A 19650-nucleotide genomic window follows, 5' to 3' on the forward strand; every position below is an offset into this window, starting at 1 on the left:
CTGGTATTTCTGTAATTGCAAATTTGCAATCCTTCACCAACTTATGAAGACACAACTATGCTCTTTCAGCTGGTCCTGGACATTCAGTAGGGACTTGTGTGAACTTTGTCATCCTCCTCTGCTCTGTAAACCAAAGCTGGGGAAATGGCTTTAATTAATGAGATGTGATGCATTCAAACTGTTAGCCAAAGCATTCCAGAAGCTAGAAAACCATAGATGTTTTTAAATTCTGAGTATCCTTTTGAGAATCCCTTGTTGTAATTTATAATTCTCAGTGGACCTATATTTGTCTTGAACTGATTGTTGAAATGGGCTTTACTAGGAATTTCTTCTCTGAAATTGCAGTGGGGCGGGGGAAGGGAGCGGTTGCGCCAAGAGGGTTTGTTGGGAGGAGGAAATGATCTCTAACAAGGCTTTAAAACCTTCAGTGGTTAAAGTTATGTTGATGAAAAGGATATATATCTATAGGCATGTGTGTATATATCTAGACATATACATGCATGTACACACATAATGCCAAGTTCAGCACAATGACATAATGGGCAGGAGTTGTAAATTATGTAGGTAGCAAAATTCGGATTTTTTAAGTCAAAATTGCACCTACAAATGGCTATAAAACAACGCTTGCCTTGGGAAGTAAATTTATAGCTACATGCCTTTCACAGGCACGCTGGAGGGTTCGGCTCCCGGCTCTAATCTCTACGAGATGTTTTTTGCATGTGTTGTGTGACAGGAGGGAAGGGGAGTGGGTTGAGCTTGCCTGTTCTCCCATTGTCAGCCAGTCTAGTGAGTGTTGGGAAAACCTGTCTGTGGGATCTTGTGTCATCTCTCTCTACATGTGCACAGGAAAAGTCCGCGCTGCTCAAGGTTCCTCTCTCTCTCTCTCTCTCTCCCTCTTTCTCTGTTTCCCTTTCATTCTGCTTCCCCGGAGCCGAATGAAGCAGAGAGCAGGATTAGAGTCTGCCACCGGCTATCAGAAGAGCCTAGATAAAAGGAACTGCTTCTTAAGCACCACTGCAGCAGCCCTTGTTAATTTTTTTTTTCTTCGCACACAACAGTTGTGCCTCATTATCCGGTGCCTGGCTCGATTTTTTTTTTCTTTTTTTTCTTTTTGGAGGGTTTGAAGTTTCTGTGCTTCAGTGACTGTTACAGAAGAAGAGGTGTTAGTGTTGCCTTGAGGTCTTGATTGTCTGCATTTATGAATGAAACTGACCTAAATCACCTGTTACCTCCAGTTTCCAGATTGTTTGAACTTCTCTGGCCGCACAATACAGGAGGGAAGACTGAAGCAGCATAGGGACCCACAGTCTCTGCAGCATGGGCTGGTTCGCTAGGATTGTCTGTCTGTTCTGGGGAGTATTACTTACAGCAAGAGCAAACTATCAAAATGGGAAGAACAATGTGCCAAGGCTGAAACTATCCTACAAAGGTAAGTCTTGATTTTTCTTTTATTTGTCTAGCTTTCCTTTGACCTCTGTCTTTTCCTTTCTTGAACTCCCTCCCAACCCAAACGATAAAATCTTCAGATTAACCTGAGAAACCTATGTGATTCTGTGTGTCTTTCTAAGATGGTTTAAGCACTTTTTTTAAGCATGTCTCCTGTTTGATATATGACAATTTAAATGCAAACAAAGAACATTTAATCACATTTGCAGAGAAGAGCAGAATGCCCCGTAAATGCTGATCCGCATATGTGATCATAGATCCTGTTAGTTTTTCGGACTCTATCTTTATTAAAATATTTTTAGAAACTATTCTTGCAAAAATGATCTCTTTGTAGATGTGCATGCATCCCCTGTAATTATTATTATGATAGATTGCATTTTCTTAGTTTTAGACACTAAATGGTTAATCATCATCATGAATATTCAGTTTGTTCAAATCTGACAATCAGATGCTTAACATAAGCAGTAGATCATGGTTTGCCAAGAGAATATAAACTGGAGAGAACAGACTAGTTTTTCCACAGTGTGTTATGATTGTTCAAAAGACTGTGTATTTGACTAATTGGTGTAAAGCTAAAGCCTTTGAAATATAATGTTATATGTTTAATTCCATATGTATTTTAGTGAGAATTGAAGAGACAGACTTTCTACTTGCACAGCTAGTTGTGTGAACTTCTCAAAAAAAAGGGATAAATTTTAGACAGGAAAAAAGCTTTATCACATGGTTGCTAGTACTTTATTTGGTCACAGTTCAATGTGTATGTATGTTATTTTATGAGATTTTAAAGAAAATATTTATTCTGCATTTCTTTAAATAGACTTTATAGATATGGGCATTAAGCAAAGCTTACATAGATTTCACAATTACACATGTTCATATATGTGACTTTTAATGAAAGAGAATATATAACGAAGGTATTATTAAAATGGAGTTGAAGATTAAACCGTTTTAACTCAAGTAGTTTTATTCCCTAAGGTGTTGCTTTCTTATGATTCTCAGATTTCTAGCATTGGGGGTGGGGCTGTGAACAGCTTCAAGTATATTCCATATTTAGCCTGTAATGTGAGAGGAAATTATTGAATCTATCTGTAGAAATGTCTGTCTACTGTATATTGCTCTTATGCCAGAAAATACTGTCTAATTTTCACATGATGGGGAATGTACCTTTCTGAATGCTCTAGTGTGAATGAGGACCACAAACAGGAAAGAGAGATGCAATTTTCACACTTTGAATTGGAAAATTCCACCTATGAAATGTGTTTATTTCGACTTAATACTTTTTTGATAAAATACTTTAAGTTAGAAAATAAATATATTTTGGCATAATATATTCTTGCTGAATAAATTGGAATTGGGTTTTAAACATGGGCAAATATAATTGGAGTTGCACTCATTATGCAATATTAAAAAGTAATCATACAGCCTCCATTCAGTATCTAATTACATCTTTATTATGTATGGAGTAAACTATCACTAGGATATATTATTTTTGACCTCTGTTTTCAGCAGGTTTTATTTTCTTGTTTTACTCTCTGAGAGGAGGCTATCAAATAATTCTTAGGTTGATGGTTCACTTTATCTAAGTTTATATTTCTTATGTCTAAGTTTTATATGCAGCTTTATTTCTTATGACCTTATACAATAATTTTAGGATAACAAGTTTGAAATCATGAAATATATTTTAAAAAATAGACTTGGGAATACTTGTCTAAGTGAATTGTAAAATAAAAGTAGAGAATTATGCTTATTTATTTTGGCAACATTATTATTTCCATGGTAACAGGTAACAACTTACTCTCCACTATATAAGAGATGTCAGTCCTATTTTTATATTAAAAGAATAGCCTTTAGTTAGAATTCGTCTTTGTTATGTACAAATGCTTTATTCTTGCCTGATACAGTAAGCTGTAGATATTAACAGGATGTATATATTAGGCACTGTCTTTATAAACTCCTTTTTAGCAATGGTATCCATTACAATTATTCTGCCTTCTTTTAAATCACAAACTTCCCTACAGCTACATAACGATTCTATTATTTACCTAAAGCTTAGCAATTTGGTAAAATAAGCTGTGAAATGAGCAACAGAAAGAAGAATAAAAGGAATGGCCCAAGCAATTTTTCTTCTGTCGTTTTATTGGTCTGTCATTAACTTTTTGTCTTGCATGTACACTTGCGTTTGCCAAAGCAAATGCCTGGTAGTTAGTTGTTACTACTTTGTTTCTAAACTAGAATAGAGAATTTTTTTTATCTGCTTCTTTTTCCTCCTGAATTAGATGTCAAACATGGTTAAAACATCCATAGCATTGCCCTTAAAAATATTCCAGCATGATTCATGAAGAGTTAAGTCCTGCCAACCCTAATTTCCCATGGTCACTTGTTTTCAAAGATCCACCATTAACTCTCTCATTGCTCAGGTTGCCAAGACAAAGTTTCAGGCAATCACTGTGCTTACTTTCCACTTGTCATCTTGCCTGGTAGGGGATGAAAGAGATTTGATATGTTAAATGAGAAAGAAAAAGATGTAAGAACAAGAAGGCAGCCTTTGTAGTTGATGTACATATATATCCAATAAGGTATCTCCACTTTCTAGGAAAAGTGAATTGAATAGATGTTTTCAGGACCATCTGGAGAAGTGATAATATTAGAAAAATGGGGTATGCTGGCTTTTCCTCTGAACCCGCCTGATTTAGAATCCTTGTGGGGGAAGCAAATGTGAGAACTCTGTAAATCTCAGCAGTCACATACAAATTATCTTCAAGAAACATTTACTCAGAGATACTTTTCTCTTCCTTAAATATATATAATACAGCTAAATGTCAAAATGCTTCTTTTTAAAATTGGTACATGCTGTTTATTTCCCCTACAAAACTAGTCAAATTTCACTTTCCTCTTGAAATACCAGAATATCATATAATCTTCCTTTGGAAAGTGTGGTACAATGAAGACTTTAGAAAAGCCTATGGAAATTACAAGGAAATAAATTAGGTTTGGGGTTTTAAACAAATGACAAATGTTCCATCACCCAGTATAATAAGCTTTTCCAGGACATTTTGTGCTTCAGTTTTAGTAGAAATCAAAGACACATGCAAGTATAAAATGGCTATAATCATGTGAATCCAAAGGTTAAATCAGTGCTTTCACCTCACCTTCAGAGGAAGGACATAAGTAAGTGTAAATAGCACATAAGTACAATATAGACTTTAAGTCTTTTCAGCTTACTTTATTTGTTTTTTCTCCAAACTCATGTTTAATTATCTTAAGAGGGTGATTATCAGTTAAATCAAAATTCTCATAGATATCTTTCTGATACCAGGAAATAATATTTAAGTTAAAATTAGGTTGCAAATTTTCTAAGTTTTCTTATTTACTAGAGCTAAATATAATCAACTTCAAGTTTTAGTTGATATGAGTATGATTTACTAATTAAACTTGTTAACATCTTTCATATATTTTCTTTACTTCTACCAAAGCAGTGTGTAGTTGTTTATATAGGTATAGCCATATAAATATGCAAATACATGTTCACACAGACACACACACATATATGAAGGATAACTTCATGTTAATGATACAGAGTATTTGTTAACAAAATTGTTATTGGCTTAAATGAAATTTTATATGCACACATATATACACATTTGTTATAACAAGGTAAATGTGATCATTTGAGTCCCATAACAAATTTTCAAGGATATCTTATCTATTCACATAATATTAATTTCTCTCATGCTGCAAGGCTTTCAAAATTAATATGGAATTATCTTCCACAGAGCAAAGAAACCATCAATTCTTTGTAAAATACCATTTTACAATAGTCACCCACATTTGGCATCATGTCCATGAACTACTCATTCTTATATAGAATCGCCCTTTCTCTATAACTGCTATTAACCTTAAAAATCATATCTTGATTCTGAAATTGTTAAGATCTCTAAAAACTAGAACTTTTTATTCATCTGTCCAACTAAATAATCATGACAAAATAATAAAAACAAAACAAAATAAGAAGTTCCACCAAACTTCTTGTGATAAAATGCTGGTCAGGTCAAGGAAGGGCGAGTGGAAATCTCCTGTTCATGGCTTTTCTGTTTATAATTGCCCACCAGACTGACTTTTGGAATACTGCACTACAGCATAGAGGTTAGCAGGTAAGAAAATAGCTGAGCCCACAAGATCATCCCATTTAAACCTCTAACCAATCAATCTGCTAATGAGATTCATTTATTACAAGCTGAAGTAAACCTAATTATTGAAGATGCAGTTGTTCCAATTCTCACATTTTATGTGGTTTTTCTAATCCTATGAATTACTTCCAAGACTCCACTATGATATGAAATATCTGAATATTTGGGCAGCCAATCTAATTTCTCTTGTTTTTTTGTTTTGTTTTGTTGGTTTTTTTTTTTATTTTTAATTATCACATATAGAGCAAACAACAAAGTTAACAGGTATGTTATGAACTTTGCTCAATTGTATTTAAATTATATATTCAGAATTAATGTCATTGAAGATGAAGGAATAAATTTAATTAGACCTAATTAATATGATTTCATATGGACCTAGAAACAAAATAAAAGTTAAACTGTTGGTTTAACTTTATATTATATATAGAATATATTCTATTTTGTTGAGTATGACTCTATAATTGTATTAGGGATAAATTTTGCTTCATACTTTCAAATGTGTGTTTCAAGTAACAAAGTTACTGTGAACTATAAGTCAGGTGTAAGAAATTATACAGTTTAACTTCTTATCCTAATTTTTCCTCATTTAAAATTCAGTGACATATCTATATATCAGAGTTCCTAAAAATTCTGGAGAATTTTTTAATGTAACATTAAGATTATTCTAAATAGAGTTTGCACTTGAATTTTTCTAAAATCTTCCAACGGGACCACAATTAAAGTAAACCCTGAAGTAATTACTATGTATCTAAAACACATTTGCACAATTATTGTATTATATCATGGAGAGTTATGTATTAGTCAGTTAAGATATTACTCTTGTCAGACCTTTATAAAAGTCTGTTATTAACTGATGTAATAATGTAAAACTAGGGAAAATCTCTGAAACTCTTTACAATGTCTGAGATTAGTTCATACACAGAGCTTACTTTAAAAAGGCCAGCGATTATAAACATAATTCGACCAAATGTGAGTTTTAGACTGTGTTTTATCTGTCATGACTTCTAAGGTGCTATTTAAAGGAATTACCATAATTTGCAGTTCTATGCTTCCACTCATAGGTGGCACTAGCAATTTGTGACAGCTCTTTCATTAGTTTGGAAGTGGGCAGGCTGCTAGGATAAATACACAATGTAATGTGTAGAAGCCAAGCTTGGAAAAACTGGCATCAGAGTCAGGAGATGCAACATTTACATATTAGTGGCACTGAAATTCATCAAAGATTTTGATGTGCTCTTTGCATATGTTTATTGGTATATCTGACCCTGAGAAAAGTAAATGAGATTTTACGTGTAAAAATGATCCATAAAATGTAAAACAAAAGAATGAGTGAAATAGTAGTACCAAACAAGTGGGATGATGGATGGATAGATAGATAGATACACACACACACATATATACACATATACATGTATGCATATACATATGAAACTGCACACACATACCATCGACAGTATATATACCAATGTAGTATCTGACCATAAGATGCATTTAGCAAGATAAAACAACCTTCCCATGGCACATTATTGCCACCACGTATAGTTGAAAAGTAGCTAGTTGAGAGGGTACTGTAACAATTATAAAATTATATTTGGCACATATTTATTATTTCAAAAAATATTTATTTATGCATACAAACTGGGGTACAGGTCACAGGTTCAGACATGGTGAGAGGATTCACCAGAGAAAGAGTGGGGAGCAGAACAGGCAGACTAAGGAACCACACTGCTGAGGGGAGCAGTGGACAAGACAGGAGCAGTCTGCCGAGCTATGTGGCTCTGCTCCCTGGCTGGCGATAGAACTTGTGCTGCATTAGCTGCAGACACCTTCATAGTGCTGTTTTGTGTTTTTTGTTTTTTTTAAGACTTATTTATTTATGCATACAGAACTGGGGGTACAGGTCAGAGGTACAAGTGCAGTGAGAGGAGTCACCAGAGACAGAGTGGGGAGCAGAACACTGCTGAGGGGAGCAGCAGGCAGGCCAGGAGAGGTCTGCTGCCATATGGTCACCTCCAGGGTGGGGATCGAACTCATGCTGAGGTGGCTTTTGATTCTTAGTGCTGTGCATTAACCCGCTGCGCCACCAGGGAGGGCCCTATAGTGCTGTGTTTTAACTGGTTGCACCACAAGGGAGGGCCTGGCATTTAAAAGGATGACTCCTTTTGGTTTGTAAATTGTTTTAAATTATGATCATAGTTAAAGATATGGAAGAATCAGCATTTTTTTTCTGACGCAAATAAGTCTGAATGTCTCCAGTTACTATCTCTTCCTATTGCCAAGACATAAACATCAGTATAAATAGGGAATTCACACACTTTTCCAAACAGTAACAAAGCTGGACTCTGTCAAACCCAGGATAAGAGAATATACAGTTTATACTTGAATTAGCAAATGAAGATAAGCAAAAATAAAATTCTGTTGATAAATATGACAAATGATTTGGTCTTAGTATTTTCTACAAGCGTTGGATAAAAGTTAAAGAACCACAAATTTAAGGAGTCTTGTCATCTCCTGAATGAGGTATTAAATATATGTTTTCAGTTTCCTTTGCTTAGAGAGATACAGCATAGGAAACAAGGTTGACTAAACCTATGGTAACTTAATTTATTGCTGCAATCATAAACATGTCTTAGATAAAATATGACATCACCTACACGAGTCTTCATCAACAAACTAAATGAAGCTTAGCTCTATCAAATATGTTAAATGACTTCTTTAATCTGTGAAACTACTTACGTGGATCATCTTTGTTTTGCCAGATTTTGAGCTTCTAAAGGCCAGATCCATATAATTTTTCAACATTATGTTCTGGATGGTTAGTAGTTATTCATTGTTGAGTGGTTTTCTGTTTCATTTGGCACACCTTGTTTTTTTAAACCCAAAATATCCTTTTTATAAATGAATACAATGAAAAGCTACAATAAATCAATGCATTGTAAGGAATATGGACCTGATAATGGAGAGAAAGTAACTTTAGTCCTACACACTAACTGGAGGCTATCAGTTGAGGCATTTAGGAATGCACACAGGGTGTGAGAGATGTTGTTTCTACAGAACAGTGTCCAAGCCTCTTCCAGGATGAGTCAAGGTATCTAGTTGTCATTTTATGGCTACAAGTAAGAGCTAGGCATAGATAACAATACCTGTATCCGGTAGGCTTAGGAATCAGGTTAAGGGGTTGTTTTATTTCTCTAGACAAATATCCTGACTTTCCTTATGATTATGCCTTAGTACACAAAGATGGGTGAGGGGAGTAAGACTGTTCTAAAACCAAGTAGTGGTTAAAGATGAAATGTCTCATCTTCACTGTCATTATATATGAAGCATACATAAAGCTTCTACATAAGAACAAATCAGTTGTTCCCCTCAAAAGTAGACAATGTAGTTGTTTAAAAATTTAATATTTCATTATTCTCACTTCTGGGGAAATCCTGATCCCACTTCTGGCCAGTTTCTGAGATGCACTCTGTCAGATTCAATGTGACCCTTGTTTCCCCTTTTCCTTCAATCCACTTAGCAGGAGAAACAGTTGTTCATCCTACTCTTCATCTCCAAGTCAGCTTCTGTCTTCCCCTGGTGTTATATTCTACGAACCCAGAACGCTAGTTTCATCTTGTTTTCCTATTTAATTTTTTTTTTCCTGCTCAACTTTATTGTTTACATAGTCATTTCACTGACAAGTTTTGGAAAGACCAATTGTCATTTTATAAATCATATCTGTTTTTATTATAAAAACATTTCATTTGTTTGATGAGTAACATATGGAAGTATCCCCTTAATTCTATGCCACTTACCTTAAAATGCAGGGACACACATTGCATATATTATGCTGTACTTGGGACTTGTTAACATTCATGCTGTTTCCAACTCAAGAAAAAATTGGTTCAGAACAAACAGGTTAGTAAAATATTGGAATGTTTTCTATTAGACAAAGTCATAGGTTCATAATATTTTACCACATGTGTTGCGGGAAGTCATATCCAGGGTTTTGGTTTAATGCATCCCCTTGTTTTTGCTGAAATATATACAGATGAAGGACACAAAAATCAGTGTTAATAGGTAGCACCTATGTATGTATCCTGACAAATATAAACAAGCATGAGGATGCAGAGTTGAGGCAAAATCCTTTGGGGAGAGTATCTCTCTTTACTTGACACTGGACTTGAAAGTTCAGGATTGACTGTATCGTCTCTGCCTTACTGGTTGATTTCCATGGAGCACCTGTTACTGTGCAAAGCTGCTGTCTAGGTGAGTTTACTAGTTCCTCTTAGGTGCTGCCACTGCTTTAGGAAGTTGCCAAAACCTTCATTTGGTGGTCCCTCGAAAGAGCCTTCTAGACATCTTCGCTTCAAGCCATGGTGGTTCAGTGCCCACTCTCTTCTCCTCTTGTCCTTCCACCCCAAAGTATAAGATAACAGCAGCCTTCCACATTTCCAGATTTGAAATATGCATTTTTTTTAACTGATTTGGCCATTCTCCCCAACTGTTTTCTCTGGAAATATGAACTATTCAACCTAGATCTTCTTATTGTATTCAAATAAATCTCCTTTAAATCTATCCTTCTAAAAAAACAAAATCAGGGGCCCTCCCTGGTGGTGCAGCGGGTTAAAGCACCGCACTAAGAAGCTAAAGCCACTTCTACATGAGTTCGATCCCAGCCTGCCCCGGAGGAGATCCACATGGTGTGGCAGACCTCTCCTGACCTGCCCACTGCTCCCCTCAGCAGTGTACTTCATCGATCTTCCTGTTCTGCTCCCCACTCCATCTCTGGTGAATCCTCTCACTGCCCTGCACCTCTGGCCTGTACCCAGTTCTGTATCCATAAATAAATAAATCTTTAAAAAAAAATCCTAGTCATTTTCCCCTAGGTGTCAGAAAGGTCTCTGGTACTAAATAAAATAAAGACCTTTGTGTCTCTTCTAAAAAGAGATTAGAAATTTTCCATTTTTTAAAAGATTTATTTATTTATGCATACAAGAACTGGGGTACAGGCCAGAGGTATAGGTGGTGAGAGGATTCACCACAGACAGAGCGGGGAGCAGAACAGGCAGATCCACTGAAATGTACTGCTTAGGGGAGCAGCAGTGAGACAGGAGAGGTCTGCTGTGCCATGTGGGTCACCTCCGTGGCCGGGGATTAAACCAGTGCTGCATTGGCTATAGCTTCATAATGCTATGCTTAACACCCTGGGCCCCTAGGAGGGTTTAGAAATTTTCCACTTTTAATACTCTGATTCAAGGGAAATTAAACAAAATAATAATTTCTTAACACAGCCATCTTATCACTAAGTGTTTTCCCTTTTATAGTCTATGCCTAATGATCTACACTGGACATTCTGAACAGAACAGAGAATGTGTTTTTTATATATATTTATTCTATCTCAATTTTCCTTCTATAAAATACTGAGATTAAGGCCTGAATCTATCTCCTTGACCCTTAAGATGCAGAAATGTTGCCCAAATGATGCCCAGATAGGCAGAGTGTTAGAAAGCTCACACAACTGGTGATTAGACACAGAGAGCTGTCCATGCCCCTGCCTGGGAAAAGCCCGTTCCTAGGTGCCACTAGTTCTGGGAACCAGTTTCTGAGCAACTGGGGGACTTTGGTATCTATCTCTTCCCTATATCAAAGGCCACAGAGAATCTCCATTTGATCTTTCACAGGGACCCCCGACTCTACTTGTAAAAACCCTACTTGCGTTTCCCTACAAACTTGTTTCTCTTGGCCCTCCCGGGTGGAGCAACAGGTTAGGACACAGCACTGCAAGTGAGGAGCAGCCGCTTCAGTGCAAGTTTGATCCACAGTCCAGGAGGCGACCCACATGGCATGGCAGACCTCTTCTGCCTCACCTGCTTCTCCCCTCAGCAATGTGCCTGTTATGCCCCCTGCTCTGTCTCTGGTGATTCCTCTCACTGCCCCTGCACCTCTGGCCTATACTCCAGTTCTGTGTGCATAAATAAATAAATCTTAAAAAAAAAAAAAAAAAGACTTCTTGTTTCAAATTTCAGGGAATATTGTCTAGGTTACTAGTAGTCTAGGTTACTAGTACCTTTGACATTTTCCTCTTTGGACCAGGCTACAATCCCCTCAGTCTCACTGCCTTACAGATTCTCTCTTGAGTCTCTCTCTCAACTTGTTGCAGCAGGAACTATGTTTTTGTTAGTTTGTTTTGTTTTCTGTTTTGTTGTAAGAGGACTATCCAGCAAGTTACGCTGTGAAAAGGTGTGCTTTTTGTGTGGATGTGCCTAATCTCTTTAAAAGTATTTTAGGTTTCTTACAAGACAAATATAATTCATATAGACTATTTTGGAGCTTAAGAACACTTTTAAAAGCAATTGTATAAAATCTTGTTGTTACAGGAACTTGTTGCCACTTTGCTGCAGCAATGTGATTAGGGACGCAGTAGTCATGAAGCAGGTTTGCAAGACTCTTGCTACTTGAGCAGAAGTTCTTGTGCCATTTATTGAAATCATAGAGGCTAGTAAAAGCTGATCATGCTACAGTGGTATGAGGAGTAGGGTCAGAGGGTGAGATAGGAATAAGGAAACTTCTACATAAGATAAGGAAGGGGACTTCGTGACTCTATGTTAAGAGACATTTGCATGAGCAAAAGTATGATTTTATCACAGGCAGCGTTATCCTAAGACCACCATGGAGAAAGTGAGGTAATTCCATCGACAGCAGCCTAAGTGTCCCAGGCCTGCCTTGCGGTACTGGCTATACTCCGTAAATTGTCAAGGAATATTCTGCTATGATTTGTAGATTGTAGGTCACAGTTGCCCATGAGTGGTCAACTCATGGGAACCCACATTTCCTGTTCTCTCCTTCACATTGCCAGGTTTTTATCATTACTTCCCTCTTAAAGGCACAGCCACCTATAATTATTGTCTCTTCTTTCTGTCATTACTGGATACAGTTCTTTCTGAAATCCAATTTTAATTATCCCTTTCCTTTCTTTAAATCTCTACTAACTAAAATCCAAATTCCTTAATTCCTTGAAGAATAATTAACCAAAAGTATTGCAGGGTATGGAAAGAACTAATTGGCGATTCTGTGGTTGTTGAGATATGAGGAAATAAATGCCTCAATAAGGATTAAGATAATGAGAATGAGAAAGAATGGCCTGGAAATGAGACATACTGAATGTCCAGGAAAATTAGATTTGGCAAATGATGGTATAAGAGAGGATCTGGAGAATTTGAGAATAATTTTAAATTTCTACAGCTGTGAGTATAATACAGTAGTTAGTCGTTACTTGAAAGTGCATCTTCACCTGGAAGCTCAAGCTAGATCCCCATGTAGAAGCCTCTTCTCCATGTCACACCCATGAACTTTCATCCCTATGTGTATTTTCTCCCCTCTCCATTATTTATAGATGCTGGCCTCTCCAATATATATTGACTTGAGGTACTTGAAGAGAGAGAGATTTATAAAGTATAACAGCCAGCTGAGATGAAGAAATTTACCTTTGGAAAGGGAGAATACCTAAGTCATCAATTTTTTGTTTAAGATTTATTTATTTATGCACACAGAACTGGGGTATTGGACAGAGGTGCAGGGAGGTGAGAGGATTCACTGGAAACAGAGTGGAGAGCAGAACAGGTGGCCTGGCAAGTACACTGCTGAGGGAAGCAGTGGGCGGGTCAGGAGAGGTCTGCTGCGCCCTGTGGATCACCTCTGGGATGGGAATCTAACTTATGCTGAAGTGGCTTTACCTTCTTATTGCTGTGCTTTCTTTCACCTGCTGTGCCACCAGAGAGTGCCTGGTGATCAACTTTTTAACATGGATCCTGTCCTTTATGCATTTTCTAATCTCAATGGAATTCAGAGTCTTGTGAAGAAAGGGGCCTCATTAAATAGTCCTTTAGTGAAGAAGTTGAAGGAAGAAGCAGGGAGGTAGAAGCATAGGTGAGAGCAGACATTCAATGGATTTGAGTACAAAACATCACCTATGTAATTTAAGCATTTCAAAAGGGAGTGTTAATTAAATATTTGATTGAACAAAAATCACTCCGGGTTGCAATAAATGCTAAATAATGGATAAATGGTAGAGGATTTTGAAACAAACTTTATAGTATTCAAACTTTAGATTTCTACAATAAATGATTAAGCTTTATTTTATTTTTTTTAAAGATTTATTTATTTGTGCATACAGAACTGGGGTGCAGGCCAGAGGCTCAGGGGCAGTGAGAGGCTTCACCAGAGACAGAGTGGGGAACAGAACAGGCAGATCGACAAAGTACACTGCTGAGGGGAGCAGCGGGCAGGTCAGGAGAGGTCTGCCACGCCATGTGCTCACCTCCGGGGCAGGCAGGAATCGAACTCATGCGGAAGTGGCTTTAGATTCTCAGTGCTGTGCTTTAACCCGCTGCACCACCAGGGAGGGAGGGCCTAAGCTTTATTTAAGTTGATAAATTTATAAATTAGTGACATGTGCAAAACAATGCATTAGAAATTCAGAAACTGGGAGCTAATCCTCAGTTATTGAGTCATCATCTGAGACACTAAAATAAGATTCTGAAACAAATGGTTACAGTTCAGATTGAACCTCACAGAATGCCCTGTTGCCTCCTGGGGTACAATGACTTCATATGTGGGTATATAGTTTATCCTTATCTACATAGAGAGATACATTGTCACATGTCCAGGACAATGTAAGTGCTATTTAATAAAATTGCAGATGTTTATGTTTTCATGAAAAATTTTAAAATCAAACAATTGAACATCATTTAGTATACAGCACTCTACCAAATATATTAAAATTTGCATAAACTAATACCTTCAAGTTTCACAGAATTAGGCCTTACAGTAAAGAATGCTATACCCAGTTTACTCTCTCATAATGTCACTACTTGGGCAAAGCAAGATCTCAAGAGAAACCTTTCTTTTCCAGCTCACTGTATTATGCAAGTTCATCATTCTTTTGATGGATTTATTTCTTTCCTCCTGGCTGGTGTGCAGGAATTCACCCAGTTGCACTTGAATCTAACTAGATAAAATTGAAAGCCGTGCTCAAGCAAAGCCTCTACCCTAAGACTCCAATTCCCTGTTAGACTCCTAGACACTGGCCTGGAGCCAGGGAGTTTCCTACTTTCATTGCATGTTCTTCTTTGGCTCCCAAGGTGCCTATTCAGAACAGAATTCAGGTTCCCTTTACACACTCTAAGAGAGCAGACATCCTCTTTCTATCATTCAACCTCCTAGTCCAGACAAATTCTGGAGAAAGATTGCTAGCATAACATCAAAATGAGACCAAGTGACTAAAGAAAGTTTCTTTCTTGCCTGCTTATAATAACAAAACAGAATCAGTCTCTTGCCCACTATTGTTTCATCAGAAACAAGATAAATACATATTTGATTGGCTCTGCTCCGTAGTTGTCAAATTAGGAAAAAAAGTCTCTGTAACAAGACCTAAATCCATAACTATATAAACACCTGCACATTAATTTTGAAAGAATCTGTTCAGTCTATTTTAAGCACATACTATATAAGGAACTAAAAGAGTGATGCTACAGTAATGTGTTTCTTTAGTACAGATCTCAATCTATGAAATTGAGCTGCATGGCATAACACTCTATGGGTCATATGCCCATTTATAGATAAATATAATGGTTAAAATGTGTCTAATGTACCCCGCTTAGAAGTCATAGTGAATACCTTTTCATATTTCTAAATAAATTAAATTAGGTGTCCTTGGAAATTAGAAAATTATACCACATATTCAACTAAGCAGAGATGTATTTGCTAGTGCACATTATTATTATTTAGTGTTATTGGGTAGTAAGTCATTTATGTTTACAGACTTCAAGTTGATTAAAAATAAAAAGAGATTTAGAATGTAGTCCCTGCCACAAAAACTACAAGAGAAGTAAAAACTTAGCATAAAGGAGAAAGCGTGAGATTGACTGATATTTCCTAGATGTGAGATATGTGGTGTGTTATTTTCTTTAATCTCCATTTTACCTTGTGTAATGTGGGGCCAATAACTTCAGTATCTTTTATTGGGATGACAGTATATGTGTGCAGTGCCACTCAGTGCTTGGTACATAGAGGACATTCACTTGCAATTAATTTCTGCAGACAGACTAATAATTGCCTAGCTGCTATAGTTTTGCTGCTTCATAGTGAGTTTGCATCTGTGCATTCCTTAGCTATTGATTGCAGGTTGCATATTTCAAAGATTCAAGCATAATAGCATGAATGTCTGAAAACATAAAATTTGTCCATATCTGCTAGTTAGTGACTATGTGACAAAATTTTGTGAAAAGCTAATGTTGGCAGTAAATAATTTTAAAAAATAGTTGTGTCAAATATTAGGCCTTTCAGTCCAATATATGTTGATGTTGACCTATTGCTTGATGCCATTTAAAGTATAATTTCAATAAAATCTGCATGAGTGTGTATGTAAAGCTAATGAAGAGGATGAAAGCATGCCTTACTTTTCAGGTCTTCTGGCTGTAAGTACTTACTGAGCCAGGCTAAGCAAGGAAGCACCTGTTTCTTAAGGAAGGGTAGCCTACATTGCACAGACTGTTAAGTTCCAATTCAGCACGACCCAGTCAGTCATTTAATATTTAGTAAAACTAACCAGGAAATGACTAGTTTTATTTGCTTCTGTGCTTACAGAATATCCTCTCATATGGTGTAATGGTTGCCCTGAATATTATTTTGTTATGACTTGGTCCATGAAGACACAACATCCTTCATGACAACTTAAAGAGTATTGAATCCACATAGGAATTAACACAATATTTCCATTTAATATGTCCCTGATTCTGAATGAAACACTGTAGATAGAGTCTGAGACTTTCTGACCATTCTGTGAACCACCTGTGACGGAAAATAACCCATTTGCAGGAAAGAGGATATTCAGTCACTCAAGAAAATAAACTTGCAGTCTGAGCTAGTAAATAGAATGAAGAACATATTGAGAGTAACTTAAAGGGTCTTTTGTCTAACAGAAGACACTTGTAAGCCAGACTGGGAAATCTAGACGTCATTAGAAAGGGAGGTGACACTAACCACAGTTGGCTTTTAAAGGATTTTTCTGGAAGGCAGAATTCCTTTGGAAAATGCTTTATGTACCAGCATGAATAAATTTCTGAAGTACTCTAGACAAAGATGAATTTTATTTCATTGTGGCCTTAGCCATATTACAATGCTCATAAACTACTTTACCTTATGCCAGACATGTGGAAGCAATCAGTATATGTAAATGATATGTGAAGGTGAGGTATAGTTTTAGCTTAAAAATTCAGACTGTCTGTGGTTATAAATTATAACCACATCACAAAGAGCAACTTGCCTTTAAATAGTAGCTTAAATGTAAAAATAATCAGTGATGAATTCTTAGGACTGCTAGTGTTTTCTTAGTAAAGTACAATAAGTGTAAAGTATAGTGCTACTTGATGCTGTTACATTATTTTTAGAATACAATATTCAAAGGCAAATATTTTTTACCTTAACTAATTGTTAAAATATAAGTAGCTCTAGTTAAATGAAATGACATCAGTCTTCCTATAAAATTGCTTTTGCCAAGGACTGCATTTTAGACTAACGAAAGTTATCTTTTATTAAAATAAACAGCCCCCTCTTCTTTGCTAATAGCATGATATCAATTTGTGTTTTGTCTATAATATGCCCTTTCTACATATATATTATTATATGTTTATGTACACATACAGATATATATTTTATAACATTTCATAAATTTTGAACATATAAACCAGAATCAAATCCTTGAAAAGGAAATAGACACAATAAAAGTAAATGTTTCCCTTTCTTTAAATGCAAAACAATGAAACTCTTAGTCTCAATATGATGGTCTGTGCTTCTTTTAAAATATTTTTACCATCTGCTATGTATAAAACCGGATATTAAAGTAATAAGGATTCAAAGAGTGTAACTAGACACACACACACCACACAAAAATAACAGAGGAAGGAAAGAAAATAAAATAAAGCTAAAATAAATATTTAAGCATCATATTATCATCTCAATGGGGAGAAAAAGGCACAAAGTCATATTTTGTTTGACTAATATTAGGTCTGTTGTACTCCCCGTTAGCATGTCTAAAAGGGTTAAATAATCAGAGTGTCAGTTCTTGTAATGTATTTACTTAAGGAAACCAGAAAGCAAATCACTCTAATAAATATCTAAAGAAAATTCACTAGTAATTTTGTTTTAACATGTCATCCTTCCGTCAGTAAAGTTCCAGCCAGGACGTATGAGAAATAAGTCGGTGAGCAGTCTTAGTCCCTGGTCAGCAGGATCTTACCCTTCTGTATTGACCCAGGCTAGCTAATGTTAGTATATTACAGAGCTTTTGCTTTAATAGAAGTTTTCAGAAATGAAAGTGACCCCACCATCTACTAGGCAAATGCCGGCAAACCATTTGGAGGATATTTCATACAACAGTAAGAAAGGAATGTTAGAAATGTGAGTCAAGAGGAGCTTGACTGGAACTTGAGGAACACAGCAGAGAATGAGCTGCTGAGCATGCTGGATGTGAAAGATGCGGCGGGGGGTGGGGGGAGGACTTTTCAATTCAGATGCTCATGTGTGTGCAGGGGTGTGTGCACATGTGTGTTTGTGTGCATTAGTTTGCCGTGATTTGATCTAGAATCTAGTGTAACTGGTTTGTCTTGATATATATTTATTATTGTGTTTTTGCTTCTTCACATTTTCTCTTTCTCATCTAGGAGATGTTCTTTTCAAGGTGGTAAGTTTTTATCAAAATTACTGGATATGAATGTACACCAATTACTGTAGTGAATTCAGGTGAACATGAAAGAGTTTTTGGGAAGGAATGGGGGTGATAGGAAGAGTGAATAACATTCTAGGTAATGCAAGTAAATAATAAATGGGAGAAAGTGTCAACAGCATGTCATGAAATGTTTAGCATTTTAGTTTGCCTAGGAATATTTAAGAAAAACATGAGACAGATTCAAATAATAATTAGAAATCTATGGGCAGGTATCTTTTCTAAGCACACATAACATGGCACAAAGAAAGTGTTCAAAAAGTGTCCTTAATTAACCCTTCATTTTCTAGCTAGAAATGATGAAATTACCCAGTGTCACTGCAATTATTTTCATTTAAAATTTTTTGGTATTTTTTAAAGGTTAACATTGGTTCACAGCACTGTATATGATTCAGAAATATGGAATACAAACCATATAGATGCACTCTCCCACATTGCTCCTAACACCAAGATACCCTCAAGTCTCCACCGGAGTCTGTTGGGGTGTGTATTTGAGTACAGACTAGGAGCAAGGCTAGACCACAATCTAACTGGAATCAATAGCACGTAGTATTTATGAAGGTAATTTTAGGAGGCTTCCCTGGAGGAAGAGGGGTTAAAGTTTCAGTTCTTTCTGGCCCACTGAAGCATGAGTTCAACCCCTGGCCGGGGAGATGACCCACATGGCTCTTCTATCTCACCCACTGCTCCCCTCCGCACTGTATTTCAGAAGATCTGCCTATTCTGCTCCCCACTGCCTCTGATAATCCTCTCACCACCCCAGTTCTTGTATGCTCAAATCAGTAAAGTAAATCTTTAAAAGTTTTATTAAGAAAGATGTTTAAGCTCAAATCTGACACATTAGTTGTGTCCTATTAGACAGTACACTCTAAACTCCAAAAGCATAAAAGATCTATGCTTTTGGATGGTTGTGTAGATTACATGATGCTTGGATGACACCTTTTATAAGACTATTGTATATGACACACCAATAACACTAAGCAAGACACTTGACATGGTGCATGCCAGGCACTATTAGACATTAATAGAAAACATTAGAATAGGTCGTAGTAATAAATGTGCAGTATAGGTAACTCTAGTGTAAAAGCAAGAGGCATTTTTCACAGAGAAGTTAAATAAGAGCCAGTAAGTGAGAGGAGGGGACAAGTAAGATAAATAGGTAAATATATGTCTGAGGTAATGTTGAGAGCAATTAGATGAATATATATATATATATATGTGTGTGTGTGTATATATATATATATATGAATATAT

At 36.3% G+C, this 19650-nt stretch overlaps 1 protein-coding gene across 1 annotated transcript in view; it reads left to right on the forward strand.

Annotated features, from left to right (window-relative positions):
* The first annotated feature begins 913 nt into the window (after window positions 1-913).
* Window positions 914-19650, forward strand: part of SEMA3A (sema domain, immunoglobulin domain (Ig), short basic domain, secreted, (semaphorin) 3A) — a 186413-nt gene continuing 167676 nt past the window's right edge. Inside the window, exon 1 of the mRNA XM_004676886.2 lies at window positions 914-1429. Within this exon, the coding sequence (XP_004676943.1) occupies window positions 1318-1429 (112 nt within the window). The 5' untranslated portion in view covers window positions 914-1317. The remainder of the gene's footprint in view (window positions 1430-19650) is intronic.

The sequence above is a fragment of the Condylura cristata genome, unplaced genomic scaffold (assembly GCF_000260355.1).
Source record: "Condylura cristata isolate star-nosed mole 26May11 unplaced genomic scaffold, ConCri1.0 scaffold00005, whole genome shotgun sequence".
Classification (NCBI taxonomy): domain Eukaryota; kingdom Metazoa; phylum Chordata; class Mammalia; order Eulipotyphla; family Talpidae; genus Condylura; species Condylura cristata.